This window comes from Octodon degus, unplaced genomic scaffold (genome assembly GCF_000260255.1).
Source record: "Octodon degus isolate 3935 unplaced genomic scaffold, OctDeg1.0 scaffold00035, whole genome shotgun sequence".
In the NCBI taxonomy this organism is placed as follows: domain Eukaryota; kingdom Metazoa; phylum Chordata; class Mammalia; order Rodentia; family Octodontidae; genus Octodon; species Octodon degus.
In genome coordinates this window covers 15,582,506-15,599,181 of record NW_004524611.1, presented here as the reverse complement: position 1 = coordinate 15,599,181, position 16,676 = coordinate 15,582,506, and the positions used below count along the sequence as shown (strand labels likewise).

Below are 16,676 nucleotides of genomic sequence, written 5' to 3'. Positions count from 1 at the left end.
GAAGTTCAACATTAGAATTTAGCATATTCTGGGTAAGAAGGAAGATTTAATTATCTAGATTTGATAACAGTTATAGTCCATTGTCTGTTACTAGAACACAGCAAGGCGGCGTGGGTAATTTATAAAGAGTAGAGTGTTTATCATTCCGGGAGGCAGAGGCAGTTTAGTGAGATCTTGTGTCTTTTTTATTTGTTTATTTATTTATTTTTTTTCATCTTTTTTGAGACGGGTCTTGCTACGCAGCTCAGGCTGGCCTTGAACTCACTTTGTAGCCCAGGCTGGCCTTGAACCTGAAGCAATGTTCCTGCTTCTGCCTCCCAAGTGCTGGGGTTGCAGGCATAAATTACCACACCCCACCCTGTATTATTTGTTTTTAAATAAACACATGAGAAAGGGCTGGGGATGCAGTTCAGGGAGAAGAAGGCCTGGGGTTCAATCCCCAGTACTTCAGAGAGGGATGACAATAGTGAATTTGGGTTCATGGCTCCAACCCCACAAGAGAAAGGTAATCACCTTCTTTACCAATCTAGGCATCCCTTAAGGGCTCCTCCTCCCACTGCTGTCACATTGAGGGGTTACAGTTTCAACACCCCAGCCCTCAGGAGGCTGAAGCAGGAAGATCATCACAAGTCCAAGGCCAGCCTGAACTCCATAGGGAGAGGCTGTCTCAAGAACCAACACAAAACAAAAAAAATTCCAATGTCTGAGCTTTGGCAGACATTGGCAGACAAGGCCGCAGAATCCATCAGTGCACCCCTGGCTGGGCACAGGACACAGTCATCCATGCCACTTCGGGGCCACACCAGCACTAGTGAGGCAGATCACACTCAGACCATAACAATAATCATCCATACCAATCGGCACTGAAGCTGGTCAACAAACACCGCACTGGGTGATGGAAGACAGGAAAGCTGTACGCGACACCATCGCCCAAGGAGCTTGCAGCCAGCTGAAGACAAGTGGCTGACTCATGGGCAGTGACACAGCACGATAAGGAAGTTTACCAGGCAACAGAAACCAGCCTGGCTAACTGAAGCCCCAAAGGAAACTGAGGAGCTCACAGAACCACCAGGCTGCCCACAGAAGAGAAATTATCACACGAGGGACAAGGCCCCAGAATCCATCAGTGTATCCCTGGCTGGACACAGGACACAGTCATCCATGCCACTTCAGGGCCACACCAGCACCGTGCCCTCTGGCTTCTGCCAGGGCCTTGCCTACCCCACACCTTCTCACTCCCTCACACTTGGATGTCCAGGCAAGGCACAGACAGCAAGCGCCCAGTGGCACAGCCACCAAGGGGCTGAAGTTGCCAACTCCACACTGGAAAGGCGGGCTGTGTCCCCCTATCTTTGAGCTGCAGGGTCTTAGAGGCTCTAAGAAGGATATTGAGAAAGAATGACAACCCTTGACACAGGGAGGGTTCAAACATCCCAGGCTGAAGGAGCAGCACTTGATAAGGCCTCATATGCTTTCTTGGTAACGATAGATTAAAACAAAACAAAACAAAACAAAAAAACCTGCAAATGACATCATTAGGGAATTATGAATACTGCAATGGTTTGAAGATGGTTTCCCTTCTAAATTCGTGTTGAGCCCAGAATGGTGCTGCCCACCTGTAGTCCCAGCACTCAAGAGGCCAAGGCAGGAGGGTCACCACAAGTTGAAGGTCAACCTGGGCTACATAATGAGTTCAGGCACAGCCTGAACTATATATTGAGACCGTGTCTGGACCCCATCCCCAAAATCATGTAATCCCCTGTGCAGCAGTATTAAGAGGCATGGCCTTGGGTGGTGGTTGAGCAATCTCCACAAGTGGGATTAGGTGACTTTATAAAAGGCTCGATGGGGGCTGTTCCCCCAACCTTTGGTCTCTTCTACCAATTAAGAACACAGTAGCCATTCCATCTCAAAGACAAACCAATGAGATGGGCTATTTGTGTTTTTGAGGCATGGTCTCACTCTGTAGCCCAGGCTGACCTTGAACTCACAAAGATCCTCCTGCCTCAGCCCCTAAGTGCTGGGATTAAGAGGGTGCACCACCAACCCTGCCTACCTTTTTCACCAACCATGAAGAAATGCAATCCACCTGCCCTGGCCACTAGGATTCTGTTGTTCCACATGAGTGAAATCTGTGCTTCTAACAATTCTCTCTCGGCAGCTAGACACACCATGTTGAGAAGAGGAAGTCTAGAAAGTGTCAGCTTTCCAAGGAGTGTAGGAGTTTACACAGCTACAGCTTCCAGGTTTCGGCAGGCTGCTGCCTCGCGCTTTCCCATCTCTACCTCCTTGATCGTTACTTCCTTATCCCCACCCCTCCCTCTCTCCCATAGACATGTTTCTCTAAGTTTATTAATTTATTTTGCCTTTGGCCCTTCTACTTTTTTCTCCCTTATTGGGAATTGAACCCAGGGACTTCATACTGAGTTATAGCCCCACCGGCCTCAGCCTCTCTGAGTGCTGGGCTGGAATTCCTTTTTTTTCTTTTGGTTGCTGTTTTGTTTTTATTTCTTTGAGACAGAGTCTTGTTACGTACTGCACTTTAGGCTGGCCTTGAGCACACTCTGATCCACTATCTGGCCTCAGACTCATGGTGATGCTCCTGCCTCAGCCTCCCAGGTGCTCTCAAGTGGATTACAGGTGGGTACCACCAGGCCTGGCAACATTCCTTCCTTTCACTCTAAGGGGTTTTGCCCTTTCTAGCTCAAGGGACTTGCTTTATTGATCATATTCTTCACCTAGTAAATAATATTAAATTGATCTGGCCAACTCTGCTGTTGGGAAGGCATTCCACTAGCACATGCCATGTACTTTAGACTTTGTCATTAGTGAGTGTAAGTATAGACTGAGAAGAAAAAAAGAAGGGAAAATAAATGAGTTATCTAGCATGATCAAGCATTTACAGTGTGCAAGAGGGTTTCTGTATGTTACTTCTAGTCTTACTTTTAGTCCTCAGAACCATGTTTCAAGATACCTGTTTTCACTTTTTATTTTTTATTTTATTGATTGATTGATTGATTGTCTTTTTAAGACAGGGTTTTGCCATGCAGTTCAGGCTGGACTTGAGCTCACTTTGTAGTGTAGGCTGGCCCCAAACTCATGATGATCCTCCTGCCTCAGCCTCCAAAGTGCTGGGACTGTAGGCATGGGCCACCACGCCTGGCTGTTTTCACTCTTTAAATGAGGAGATAGGGGCCACGGAAATGGCTCAGTAGGGGGCTGGGGAGATGGCTCAGTGGAATAAGCACTTGCCTGGCAAGTGCAAGGGCCTGAGTTCAATCCCTGGTTCCACTAAATAAAAATAAATAAATAAATAAATGAGGAGATAGATAGATGGAGCATTCAGTAACTCACCTCAGGCATAATAAGAGTTAGACAAGATTCTGCCCCAGGGGACTCTTGCTGCCAGCACAAATTAATCTCCATGTCAAAGAACAAGAAAAAGCCAGCTACATGGTGGTGCATGCCTGTAATCTCAGGGCTCAGGTGTTGGGAGTGAATAAAACTGGAAATTGGTCATATGTGGCAGGGCAGGACAAGGCCATAGTGTCTACAGTGGTCAAGCTACCTCGGTCTTGAGAAAAGACAATTTCAGTCATTAGTCGCTAAGCAGCCATGTGTCTGGTGATACTAACTTTGCAAAGGTATAAAATAAACACCCCTACAGTAGTTCCTGCAGTCCTTTTCCAATCAGGCACGGGCCTCCACCTGACCTCAGCTGTTATCTCATCTTTATTTTCTATTTATTTATTTATTTTTGGTCTTTATTTTCTAAATGCTCCCTCCGTTTTCTCGAGGAGGAACACTGAGAGACCAAGAAGTCCCTGCACTCAGGAGGCAGAGGCAGGAGGATCACTTGAAATTCAAGGCCAGCCCTGATTACCTTAGTAAGTTCAAGGCCAGCTTGAATTACTTAGCAAGACCCTGTCTCAAAAAACAACAAGGGCCAGCCAAATAGCTTAGTGGGTTAAAGCACCTGCAAGCAGGCGCAGGGGTTGGGGGTTCAACCTGTGTGCCGGCCCCACCCCCAGGACGAGCTGAGAGGGCAATTGAGACTGGGCATGGTGGTGCATGTGCCTGCAATCCCAACACTTGGGGAGGCTGTAAACAGGAGAATCACTATGAGTCCGTTCTAGTAGTGAGACCCTAAACACCCTGTAGACCCTTCCCTAAAATACAGAGAACAACAACAACAAAAAGGACAAGAAAAAAGGGAAGATTAGCCGGGCATGGTGACGCAGCTCCCCAGTACAGCCTAGCACTCTGGGAGCCTTGAAGCAGGAGGGTAGTAAATGCAAGCCCAGCCGGGGCTTAGTGACTTAGTGAGACTTTGTCTCAAAATTTTAAAAATTGCATAAAAAGGCTTGGGGTGTATCTTAGAGCAAAGTCCTTGGGTTTAATCCCCAGTACTGCCAAACAAAACAACAAAACAAAAGTGAAGACAATAAGACTTCACCAACAAGTGCTTTAAGTGCTACTTAAAAAACAACACCACCATTTGTTGCTAAGAATTATCTAGAAATAGACACAGCAGTCCCCTCTTAGCCAGTTGCACTTTGTGGTTTCAGTTCCCTGCAGTCAACTGCAGTCTGAAAATAGTAAAGTGAAAATTCCAGAAATAATGTATAAATTTAAAATTGCATGGCATTTTGATGTAATCTCAATCAGCCTCAAATCATCCCGTCTTTCCCAGTGTATCCACACAGCATACGCTTACCCACCCATTAGTCACTTAGTAGCTATATCTCGCACGCTCACCAACTGTTGCAGTACAGAAATGCTAGAAGAACTTGACATAGATAGACAGACAGACAGACAGATCCCCAACAGGGTCCTACTTGGTAGTTCAGGGTGACCTTGAACTCACTGTGTAGCCCAGCCAGGCTGGCCTCCAACACAGCATCCTCTTGCCTCAGTCTCCTGAGTACTGGGATTACTAGTGTGCAAGACCATGTACAGCAATTGCTCTATTTTAGGGTTATTGTTGCTAATCTCTTCCTCTATCTATTCATAAGTTAAGCTCTATCATAGATGTGTGTATGTGAGGGAAAAACAGTGTGGGTAGTTGGGCACTGTGTGGGATTTTGAGGATATAGCAGGGTCTTGGCACACAATGCCCTGAGGATAGCAACTACAGTTTTCCAGCATAACGAAATGTAAGATCTTTCTCTTAAATCTTTCCTTTCTGGAATTAGCACACATGCGTGCGTGTGCACACTTGGCTAAGAACTTCCATTACTATTTCCTGCTCTTGACCTCTACTCTTAGGTCTAGTTTCTGTCTATTCCTTTTCAGTTTTGATTCTTGATAATCTTTCAAAATGCTATTTCTCATTCTTTGACCCCAATTCATGATTCTTCCCTTTCCTTAAATCCCTTTATATCAGCCCCTCCTTATCTCTCATCTCTCTTTTTTTTTTTTTTCTGCACCTTGTTCACTCTCTCTTTTTTTGAGCCAAAGTTTCCCTTTGTAGTTCAGGCTGGCCCTGGCCCTCGTGCCTCAGTCACTACACAGCCCGGGCCAGCCTCAAGCTCCCTGCGATCCTCCTGCCTCAGTCTCCCTAATGCTGGGCTGACAGGCATGTGCCACCATGCCCAGCCTTGCACTTTTGTTTTAAGAATGCTGTGTCTAGGAGGTTCTCAGTAATGACTTAAACTCTCTGCTTTTCTCACATTGCCCCATCTCTTGCCTTTGTCTTCCTAGTGCCCACATTAATGCCTCTCCTATATCTAATTCTTACCCTGCATCCCTCTCAACTGCCTACTTCCTTCCTATAGTCTTCCCTGCTTCCTCACAAACTCCCTGCAATTGTCCCATCTACTTCTTACCCCTTTTCCCGCCTTTTTCCCGAAGGCTCCAAAGCTCGAGGACCTCATTGTCCTCTTCCCCCATCCTCCAACTAACCTACCAGACAGCTTTGTTACCATGACGACCGAGCTTCTCGAAGCTGAAGTCAAGGACCTGGTTGCCATGGCTTCCGCTTCTCCGCCTCCAGCCCCGCCCGCGCACCCTGCAGCGTTGGCGCCTGCGCAGCGCGTTGTGCCTCCTAGACCGGGCGGGACGGGGCGGGGCTTCAGCCGGGAGGGAGGGAAGAAAAAGGAAAAGAAAGGGAGCGGAGGTGGTGTCTACGGTGGCTGAAGAGGGACGTGCCGAGCCGGAGGCTGCAGGATGGTAGGCAGTGAGAAGAGGGAGGGGAGGGGGAACCGAGGGGCGTGGGCTGCACCTTCGAGGGTCCTCGAGGGCCACCCTCGGTGGGAGCCGCTTTTTCTTCCTTCTGGTCCTCTGCGGCCCCTCTCTGCTGCGCGGTGGGCGAGCCGGCCTCGGAGGAACAGCTGAAATGGCACTCGGGAGTGGGCCGGCGAGCAGACGCATTTTGGGGGCAATAGAGAACCGACCAGAGGGCGGCGGGACCGTCCCGAGCTGGGAGAGGCGCCCGGGTCTCGCCCAAGGGACCCCGACCTCTGCCGCAGAGCAGCCGCCCAAGGAGAGGGGCGTGGGGTCTCTGGGCCGAGGAGGGCAATGGGGTCGCGGGTCACTCAACACTCTCCCTAAGTGGCGGCGGGGCCCGTGGGGGTCGGAGTGTGGAAGAGGACAGTTCCGGGTCTGGGAGCGACCTCGGTTCCTGGCCACACTTATCCAGTCTCGCCTTAGGTGGGGAGGCAGAGCGAGCTGGAGGGTTTGCTCCCAGGGTCCCAAGCTGTGCGTTGCCCCCTCCCGTGCTCTTTGATCTCTGCCTCTTATCCAGTTCTTTCCGGAGTCCAGGCCTTCCGCCTCCCTGCTGGCTTCCCACCCCTTTATCTTAGCTACACTCTGCTCTCGTCTCAGGCTCATTACCCACCACCAGAAAACAAACACCACCAGTTTTCATGAATTTTGGTTTTTAACCTACTAGTCTGGTACTGTTGCACACACCTGATAACTCTAGCCCTGGTAGTGTCCACGGAAAGGAGAGCTGCTGGGAGGAGATGGGGTCAGGATGTGCCACCAGGCTGCCTGGAATTGGGAAACTGGGGTCCAGTTAGAGCTTCGCACCCATCTCACTCTACCTAGCTCCTTCTTGTTCCACAGGCATTCCCTGGGGGAGCCCCTAGCAAGGGCCATGTCCTAGGGAGGGCCTGAAAGGGAGATTGGGCACCTGGTGTCTGGGGAGGAGTGGATCTTGGCAAGAAGCACCCTAAAAGGAAGCAAAGTTTAGAGGAAACTATCGGGACCAAATGCTGAGGTGGCAGAGGAAAGAAGGGGTGGGATTTTGAACATCCCAAAACCCAGTGTGGTGTTGGATTTGTGTACATCTGCAGAGACAGATACCCCTGGGCACAGGATGGGCACCGGAGGCAGAGTATTGGTACCCCCTGTGAGGGCTTATGGCCGGGATGGTAGCCTGACACTACCCAGTTCCACTCTGGAGGTGGACAGATAGAACAGAAAAGAGACAAACATTGTGACCTTAGCTGTGTGCTGCTTTCACTGTGCTAGGTGTTTTACTTCCTTTTAAAAGCAGTTATGAAAGCAGAGTAATATACCGAATGTGCTCTAGAAGCTACCATAGTCCAGGCATTCCTGCAAATATCACCTCCTTCACCCCTTTGACAACTCCAGGAGAGGGTGCTTTTACCATCGCCATTTACAGATAAGGCAACAGGTTCAGGGGTGTAGTTTGCCCGAGGTCACACCTAACTGATAGTTCCAGGTTTTGAACCCAAGTGATACACAAAAACTCTTGCTCCTCTGAAGGAAAGGTACCTGATGGTGGGGGTGCCCAGAGTTGATAGCCAGGGAATGGATGTTTTGAAGAAAGTTGGAACTATCAGTAGAGAAAGCTAGTGCTGAGTTTGGAGCAGTGTGTTATGGAGGAAAGACCCAATTCTGTGACTCTTGGTTCTGGTCCTCTTTTATCTTCAGATGCGATTCATGCTGCTGTTCAGCCGGCAGGGAAAGCTGCGGCTGCAAAAATGGTACCTGGCGACATCAGACAAGGAGCGGAAGAAGATGGTTCGGGAGCTGATGCAGGTTGTTCTGGCTCGCAAGCCCAAGATGTGCAGCTTCCTGGAGTGGAGGGACCTCAAAGTTGTTTATAAGAGGTGACTCCCTGCTAAATTTCAGACGTGCTTGGATTCTACTAGGCTGGAATTCAGTAGTGGGTTAAAAGGCCTGAGAAAATAAGCGTCTTCTAGGTCAAGTAGAGCTAAGAGCTGCGGACATGTGCAGGAACATGATGAAGGCCATCTTTCTTTACTTTCCCAACCCCCCTGGAAGAAATTCTTATTCCCCACTTAGTTTTGCTCAAGCCTGACACTTGCTTCACACACCACACCTCTGTCTCTATAGGCTCTATCTTACCCTCTACCCATCCCCCTGGCAGACTCATTGACCAATCAGAGGCCCTGCCCCACTTTGCCCACACAGCCACGCCCACACACACCCATGCTGGTTCCTTCTCTGAACAGGTGATTTGTTTGGCCAGGTTTTTGCTGAGTCAAATTGAACAGGTCAGAGGCCAAGAGGGAAGGAGCATGCATCTGCTTATTTCTGAAGAGGCAGAATGTGTGGCTCTGCATACCCTGGAGCCCCCCTCTTTGTGTCCAGTTAGGTTGCAGACCTGGGACTGGGGAGGTTGGAGGCCTGAATGCCTGGGTCCTTGGGACCAGCTCCTGGCTATGTGTCCTGTGCCCCCTCCTCAGATATGCCAGCCTCTACTTCTGCTGCGCCATCGAGGGCCAGGACAATGAGCTCATCACACTGGAGCTGATCCATCGATACGTGGAGCTTCTGGACAAATACTTTGGCAGCGTAAGTCTCCCAACTTACCCTGTACCCAGCAATCTCCTTTTCCTGTTAAACTTTGAGACCCAGCCAGGCTCTGCCTTGGAAGTCCTAGGGAAAAGTGAAGTTGGAGCAGTGAGAACAGTAATTAATCTCCCTTTTTAAACTTTAATCCTATTAGCCACATCCTTTAATCGCCCTGGAGGGTAGGGGGAGAAAGGGCAGATTCTGGTACTTAATCCCCAGGAGAGCTCAGCTCAGACTTCTCCAATGAAGATGGAGACCAGATTTGGGTTTGGTCATTGGTTCCTGACCTTGGCTTTTTATTATACTCTTCTGGAGTTTTTTAAAAAAGAAGAATGCCTAGGAAGTGGGGCATGGTGGTGCACAGATGTAATCCTCGCACTCCAGGAGGCTGCAGCAGGAAGATCACAAGTTTGAGCCCAGCCTGGGCTTCAAGACCAGCCTGGACTACAAAGCAGGACCCTCTCTCAAAATAATAATAATAATAATAATAATAATAATAATAATAATAATAATGTCCTAGGGCTGGCCAAATAGCTCAGCAGATTAAAGTGTCTGCAAGCAGTCACAGGGGCCAGGTTCAATCCTCGGGCCTGCCATGCTGGTCCCACCTCCGGGGCACACTGAGACAGCGATTGAGACTGGGCATGGTGGTGTGTGCCTGTAATCCCAGCTCTTGGGAGGCTGTAAACAGGTGGGTCACTATGAGTCCAATCTAGTAGTGAGACCCTGAACACCCTGTAGACCCTTCCCTAAAATACAAAAGAAAATACTAGAGTCCTAACTCCAGATATTCTGAGTTAACTTGCCCAGATTTGGCCTGGGGCCTGGGCTAGGGCAGATTTTAGATAGGGAGTACTGATGGCACCTTAATTTATATCCTACTTCACAGTTTACCCAAAGCCCTTTTAGGCTTTTTTGTTTGCTCCTATCTCTTCCTGTAAATAGGTGTTAGTTTATCCATTTTCAGATGAGAAACAGGCTCAGAGACATTCTGTGATGTGCACTGCTCCCTGGGTATTGGCAGAGTCTTGCTTGGGACTCACATTTTCTACCCCACCAGCCAGATCTCCTTCCCTGCCCCCAGTCTGGGGAGGGAGCCTAGCCCAGGCCCTGGTGGGAATGGTGTCACAGATTTTAGGGGGAAGATTACAAAAGGTTGAAGACAAGGGTGGAAGAAGGTAACTCATGACATGCTCCCATAACAGGAGGCAAGAGCAAATTAAGAAAAAGCCAACCCAAGCACTAAGGCTTGGGGATCAGGAAGATGTGAGAACATGAGACTCAGTAGGAACCCAGAGTGGAAGGAGTCTGCCCTGAGGAAAGCAAGGGGCCGTGTGTGCACCCCAGTGCTAACCCCCCCCCTTCCCCTCCCAGGTGTGTGAGCTGGACATCATCTTCAACTTTGAGAAGGCCTACTTCATTCTGGATGAGTTTTTAATGGGAGGGGATGTCCAGGACACCTCTAAGAAGAGCGTTCTCAAGGCCATCGAGCAGGCTGACCTGCTGCAGGAGGTACGAGCCAGGGACAGTTAGGAGGAGGAGGAGGAGGAGGAGGAGGAGGAAGAGTGTTGTGACTGAAGGGACCCTCCTCTCCTGCACAACTTGCCCACTGCCAAGGGGGTCCCCCTCCCTGTGGTGTCTGGTCCACACCATGCCCACATGGCCGTGGAGTGGGAGAGAGCAGAGCCATCGCCCACCTGTGGCAGTTGTCCCCTTTCCAAGCACTGTCCTCCCAAGACTCAAGCTACCTTGTCCCTACCTTGTCCTTGCATTCCTTAATATTTCTCTCTTGGCTGAAACCATTGCTGAGAGAATTGGAGAAGGGACCCATGGGTCTTTCCTTCTTCCCTAACTGCTCCACTTTTTACAACACATACTCAAAAGCCTCTACTTCTCAGGAGCAAAAGGCTGTGGGGCCCAGGCCCAGGGTGGGGGCACCTGGTGTTGGTTCTCCCTGTTATTCAGTGCCCCACCCTACCCTATTCCTGCCTGTCCTCTCTCTGCTGTGCCACTGTGAGCCTTGGTGCAGGGAGATGAGTCACCGGAATCTGCAGTGACAGTGATGAGCAAGCCAGGCTGAGCTGGCTCTGAGGAGGGGGAGAGAGAGAGGGCTGGGGGGGAGGGGGGCTCATATGTGCAGGACAGGAAGGGGCAGACCTGAACTTGCACCTTCATGGTCCACTGTCCCCTTTCTCTGTCACACACACACACACACACACACACACACACACACACACACACACCCCGCTTCCCTCACGTGCCCTGGCTCACACCCCCACCTGGTTACTAGTGCTCTGGTCAGACCTTAATGACTCATCTCTCTGCAGAGTCTGGTTCACTTTTCCCTCAGGGACCTGGTACTCTTACCACCTCCTTCTTACCTGAAAATCAGGACCCAACCATCTGTACCCCTCTTCCCCTAGTCCTAACTTCACTGCCTTTGCCCTTAGGTCCTGGGGCTGATCCATCCCCCTGTGCCCCCAGCTCCTGGCTTTGGGTTCTCTGGGGGGTAGTGATGGACTCGGTCTGGACCCTCATTGCCACCCTGAGTGCTGGGGTGGTGCCCCAACACTGAGCTGAAGGACTCGAAGTTGCTAAGTCTTAGACTCACGTTGGTTTCTCTCCCCTACCTCGTGTGTCTGCTTCCACCTCAACTCCTTCCTCCCTCGTGACTGCTGTTGTCCTGCCCACCCTGTCGGCCTCTCCTGGTGTCTCTGCGTCACCCGTGTCCGTCTCTGCCTCAGGAGGATGAGTCGCCACGCAGCGTGCTGGAGGAGATGGGCCTGGCATAGCCCTCGATGGCTGGGCCCTGTGGAGCTGGGGGCGAGGCAGGCATGGCGACTGCTGCTCCCACAACCCTCCGTGGGGCCTGACCTGGATGCCCTCCTTGACCACCACACCTTCTTCAGAAGGAGCCGTGGGCTCTGGCCCTGCAAACCTTCCCTCCTTCCACTCCCACCTTTCCCACTGAAAGCTTTAGGAGCCAAGAGTTGGAAAACGTGCCCGAGACAGGGGTGCTATTTGGCTTTCATTCCCTGCCTTTGAAGAACCAATGTGACCCCAGCCATCCTCCTTCCCTTACCACTGTAAATATATAAATATGTCAGGTTAAAGGGAAAAGGTTTTCAGGGCTCTTCTCTCCCCCCTGTCCCAAAACCTACCTCCACCCCTACCCCTAGCCAGCCAGGGCAGATTCTTTTCCTGGGAGGGGGCCTTTTCCCTCAGCTGTCCCAGTTCCTCCTTGGCTGCAGTGTGGCTTCTGTCCAGTGCCAGGGCAGAAACAACATAGTTAATTTTTTTCTAACCTTGCCACTTTGAGGGAAGGAAGGGTTGGGGGAAGGGCAGGCTTTCTGGAACACTAGCCCTGTCCTTCACCCCATGTTCTGGGTAAGGCAGGAGCTAAGGGCTGGGTGGCCCAAGTGTCTGCCTTTATTTCCTTTCTTCTGAATAAAAGGAAAAAGTGTTTCTTGCACCTGCTTGCCTCTGGCTCTGTGAAGGAAGACAGGACTTTGGGCATCCACAGGAAGGCCCAGAGCTCCCTGCCAGTTGGCCACTTCCTGGAAATGAATGGGGTGGCCAATAGAGGAAGGAAAACAAAATAGACACCCAGTTAAATTGGAATGTCAGACAGCAAAGGAGTTTTTATAAGTGTGTCCCATACAGAAGGGGAGCACGCTTGTCCTACCAAACACATGCGCATGCATCAAAATTCACCTGGGTGTCCTATTCTTATCTGACCCTCTTACCTCACACACCATTATGTCTGGATGTTTCTCCAGTCGCTGTCTTTACCCCATGAGAAGCAGCTCCTAGGGCTGTGGGTCTGTTCCTCTAAAATTTCTTCGTGGGAGATTTTATTTTCCAAGTTGTATCTTATTTGGAGTTGGAATAGAGTTCAAGGCTATCTATGTTCAGAAAAAGGTCATCGAGAGATCACTAAAAACAGGTGGCTGCCAAACCCTTCTCCCTGAATTTCTAGTGACGTGTGTAGGCCGGGGAGTTCTTGGGAGTTGGTAAGGGAGTGGGTATGTGAGGGGAAGAGGGCCTTTGAGGAACCACCCAGGACCTGGAAAAGGAAAGGCTGCCCAGGTGCCCAGAGCTGCTGTTGAGGTGGCTTTTTCTTTTGAAGTAGAAGCTTGCTGAACTCTTACATTCCTCTCAGGTTCTCTCAAGGAGACCAACACCTGACCCCCAGATGGAGATAGAATGTAGGAATTTTTAACGGATGAAACGTACTCCCCAAAATAGAGTTTCCGCGTTCAGTCACTCAGCTCTGGCTTTGGTTGTTTGTTTTGTTTTGTTCCCGGAACCTGGGACAGCTCTGGCTTTGGTAAGGAGTGAAGGAGAAGGCGACAGGCACCTTGGCTGGCGCTTCCCTCACCGCCCCTTGGGAAGGACTATAGGCCCAAGGGGACGGGTGAATAATGGAGAACAAAGTCCTAATAAAATAGTCACTTTTATTTCTTAGCAAAACTATTTCCTCCGTGAGGGGTATTTACAATAGAGAAAGGAAAGAAGGGGTAAATTCACAGCGATCTGGAGAGGGCGGGGAAGCCCAACGGCAGGGCTGGAGACAGACAGACTTTTTTCACACAATTACTTAGAACTGATTTTTCCAGTCTGGACTGGGATGTCCCCGGACAGACTAGATGGGGACAGATCCCCGTGGGGAAAGGGATCTCACACAAACCACTTGCCTGCCGTGGCTGCCCCCGCGTCGCCCCTGAGTTCTGACCGTTTGGGCTTCTGACCGGAGATTGGCACGTCTCTGCTCAGCCCAGGGACCGGGCGGCGGGGGCGGGGCCGGGCGGCGGCAGAGGGCGGGGCTGGGGCGCATGCAAACACCGAGAGGGGGAGGAGCGACACGGAGGGGGGAGAGGTGTCGCGCGCGGCGGGGGCGCGCGGGGGCGGAGCCGGGGCGGGTCACGGGCGCCGGAGCAGCACGTGCTCAATGTAATTCTCCAGCTCCTCTTCCTCCTGCAGCCGGCGCTCCTCCGCCTCTGCTGCCTCTTGCGCGCGGCGCGCCGCGGCCTCCGAGTCGGGATAGTGGCGCGAAGGCGGCAGGGCGTGGTGGTAGTGGCGGCGACGCGAGGCCGCAGGCGGCTGCAGTGTCCGCGGCCGAATATAGTTGGGGAAAGGGTGGTAGGGCCCGGGGGCGAACACCTCGTCCTCCTCCCGATCCCAGGGCGGGAGCACCTCGTTCCAGTCCGGCAGCTCCTCGCGGGCAGGGGCGGGGGGCGGGGGCTGCGGGGAGCGGACGTGGGCAGGGGCGGCCCGGGGGGCTGGCACGGGCTCGGGAGGGGCGTTCTTTTTCCGCTTCCGCTTCTCCTCCACCTCCTCGATGATGCTGACCACATCGTCCGCTGGCAGGTGGAGTTTAGTGGACAGCTCGATGAGGCTGTCAATGGTCTGCGGGTCTATGTCCTCGTCGTCCTCCTCCTCCCCGCCCTCCTCTGCCTCTTTCCGTCGGTGGCCTGGCGTCTCCTCCTGGGAGCGCTTGTCCTCGGCTCCGGCTTCCCCGTCCTCCTCTTCCTCGGCAAACAGCAGCGCGTTCTGCCGCGCCCTCTCCGCCTCCTCCGCCTCCGCCTCCGCCTCCGCCGCCTCCTCGTCCTCGTCCTCATCTCCCAGCCTCTCCTCCCCGCCGCGTCTCTCCTGCTCCGCCTCCTCCTCCCGCTCGCGCCCTCGCTCCTGCGTCTCCTGCAGCCCCCGACCCCCCAGGCCGCGCTGCCGGGCTCCGCCCTGCAGCAAATACTGGAGCAGCAGGTCGGAGGCGAGGTCGGCCAGCCGTTCCTCCTGCGCGGCTGCCTGCCGCGTGGCCTCCGCCTGCCGCCGCCCGGCCTCCACCTGCGCTAGCCCTTGCTGGAGTAAGCGCTCGCCCGCCTCAGAGCCGCCCAGCAGTGCGCTCTCCGGCCGGCGCGCCTTGGGGAAGGGGGTCCCCAGGCCCGGGTACACTTTGGATAAGGGTGCCAGAGCCTCGCCCAAGTGTGTTTTCGGGGAGGACACTCCTTCCCCAAACTGGTGGGTTTCGGGAAGGGGCCCGCTCTCAGACACGCGCGCTTGGAATTGCGAGGGGCCTGGGGGCGGCAGAGGCGCGCGCTCCGGGACGCGCGCCTGGAACTCTCCCCAGGAGGCGCGCCACACACGTTCGGGCCCCGGGCTCTCCAGGTTGACGCGGGTCAGCGTATGCGTGCGGGTTTCCGTCTCTGCCGCCGCCGTCTCTTGTTGGCGCTTGGCGTTGCTCGGACTGAAATCTCGAAGTTCCTGGAGCAGGGACGCTAGCGCCTCGAGCTCCTCATTGGGATCGCCCGCTTCGGGAATGTTCTCCTGAGTCTGGGAGTGAGGCAGGGCGGCAGGCGCCTGGGTCTCTGGCGCCGGGAGGCTGTGCGTCTGGCTGCGCACCGTCTCGGTCAGCAGAGCTTCTGCTGGGTCTTCCACTGGCCCCTGCGAGGAGCCACCTGGCGCCGGGGGCGAGGCCGGGCGGTCCAGTGCTTGTAGCAGCACCGCGGCCAGCGCCCGGGGATCCACGCCCTGGAAAAGCTCTCCCTCATCCTGTGGCTCGGAATTCCGAGCGGCTCTGACTTCTGGGGTGCTGTCATCCTTTGGCCCGGGCACTGCGTCCCCAGCTACCACTGGCTCTTTATGCTCAGAGCTGAGGGGAGGAGGCTGTGCCTCAGGGCGTCCTGGGGGCGCAGCTCCTAACCCCTTGATCAGTAGAAGGCAGCAGAAGAGAGTAGAAGCCAGCAACCTGAGGGATTTCATGACCAACGGGCTGCTGCAGACTGAAAAATAAAAGAAACCAAAGAAAAGGGATTTCTGTAAGAATTCCCCACTCTCTAATTTTACATTCCCTTCCCCCCGCTTTAAGTAGGAAACCCGGGGCTTTCCTCATCCCCCTAACCTTACCCAGAAGAAGGGATGTTTAGGAGCGAACGAGGAAGATGTGTCGATCTCTGGATGTGCCGTGTAAATGGGAGAAAAACCCCCGCAACCCTCGCTCACCTGATGCCTCCTCACCCCCTTCCCTGAGCCATCTCACTGCCAGCGCCCACGTACTAAGCAGCAAAGATAAGTAAAAAAAAAAAAAAAAAAAAAAAAAAATCTTTGCTCCCTCCCCGCAGGACTCCCCGGATGGTGCGTGGGCGACTTCAGCATGAGAAAAGCTGCGACTCCCCCATTTACCAGGGACCCTCACCAGAGGCTCCCCGCTGTGTTTTCAACACCCCCATCTGGGAGGAAAGGGAACCCTCCCTCAAACCCAAGGCTGCCAAGGGCTTGAGGGACAGACGGCAAAGTATTTACCAGCCGGTGTCACGACGCCGGAGGTGAAGTGGAGGGTCGGAGCAGGATAGGGACAGGGGAGGATCGGGCCCCGGCTGCCTTGGATCCGAGAGCTAGCTGGGGCACGAGCGACGGTGGAGACCTGGCGTCCAGTGGTCTGGGCTCAGCTGGGTCGGCACAGCTCCGGGCAGCTCGCTAGCTCTGGCTCCAGCACGCTGGACAGCGCCCGCGTCTCCTCCGCTTTATAAAGGAGAGCGCGCGGGGTCACGTGGGCTCGCCCCGCCCCATTGACGTCAATGTTCATTCATGGGGAAGCGGGCGGGCGCCCGATGGAGGAAGGATGCCCGGCGATTGGAGGATATGCGCCGTTCCTGGTCTGCGCCTGCGCACTGGGGCCCTCGACTGGAGGGGCGTGCGCTAGCGGAGCTCCGGGAAATGAATGAATGAATGAATGAATGAAATGCTGAGGTGGGCGGGGGTAGGGGGCTATGAATGAATGAAGGAGAGACGAGGAGAAAAGGATGAATGAATGAATGGAAGAATGAATGGAAGGGTGCCTGCAGAGGCGTTAGAAGGCGGGAGGGTGGGTTACAAAGCAACTTGCTGCT

The 16,676-nt window shown here is 53.1% G+C and overlaps 2 protein-coding genes across 2 annotated transcripts; one reads left to right on the top strand and one right to left on the bottom strand.

Moving 5' to 3' along the window:
* The first annotated feature begins 6,088 nt into the window (after positions 1-6,088).
* Ap1s1 (adaptor related protein complex 1 sigma 1 subunit) lies at positions 6,089-12,262 on the top strand. Its single transcript, XM_004630478.2, has 5 exons — positions 6,089-6,171; positions 7,903-8,081; positions 8,682-8,790; positions 10,165-10,302; positions 11,535-12,262. Exons 1-5 carry the CDS (start codon positions 6,169-6,171, stop codon positions 11,580-11,582), a joined length of 477 nt encoding a protein of 158 aa, XP_004630535.1. The 5' UTR covers positions 6,089-6,168; the 3' UTR covers positions 11,583-12,262.
* Positions 12,263-13,608: 1,346 nt separating this feature from the next.
* Positions 13,609-16,287, bottom strand: Vgf (VGF nerve growth factor inducible). The gene is made up of 2 exons (XM_004630477.1): positions 16,090-16,287; positions 13,609-15,569 (listed from the first exon to the last, which is right to left on the bottom strand). The coding sequence occupies exon 2, from the start codon at positions 15,547-15,549 to the stop codon at positions 13,714-13,716; it is 1,836 nt and encodes a 611-aa protein (XP_004630534.1). The 5' UTR covers positions 15,550-15,569; positions 16,090-16,287; the 3' UTR covers positions 13,609-13,713.
* Positions 16,288-16,676: the final 389 nt, after the last annotated feature.

Bases quoted from the DNA above. Each gene is read 5' to 3' on its own strand.
- Ap1s1 (XM_004630478.2), top strand. The intron at 8,791-10,164 runs GTAAGTCTCCCA...TTCCCCTCCCAG, and splicing joins TGGACAAATACTTTGGCAGC to GTGTGTGAGCTGGACATCAT. The intron at 10,303-11,534 runs GTACGAGCCAGG...TCTCTGCCTCAG, and splicing joins AGGCTGACCTGCTGCAGGAG to GAGGATGAGTCGCCACGCAG.
- Vgf (XM_004630477.1), bottom strand. From the start codon at position 15,549: ATGAAATCCCTCAGGTTGCTGGCTTCTACTCTCTTCTGCTGCCTTCTA.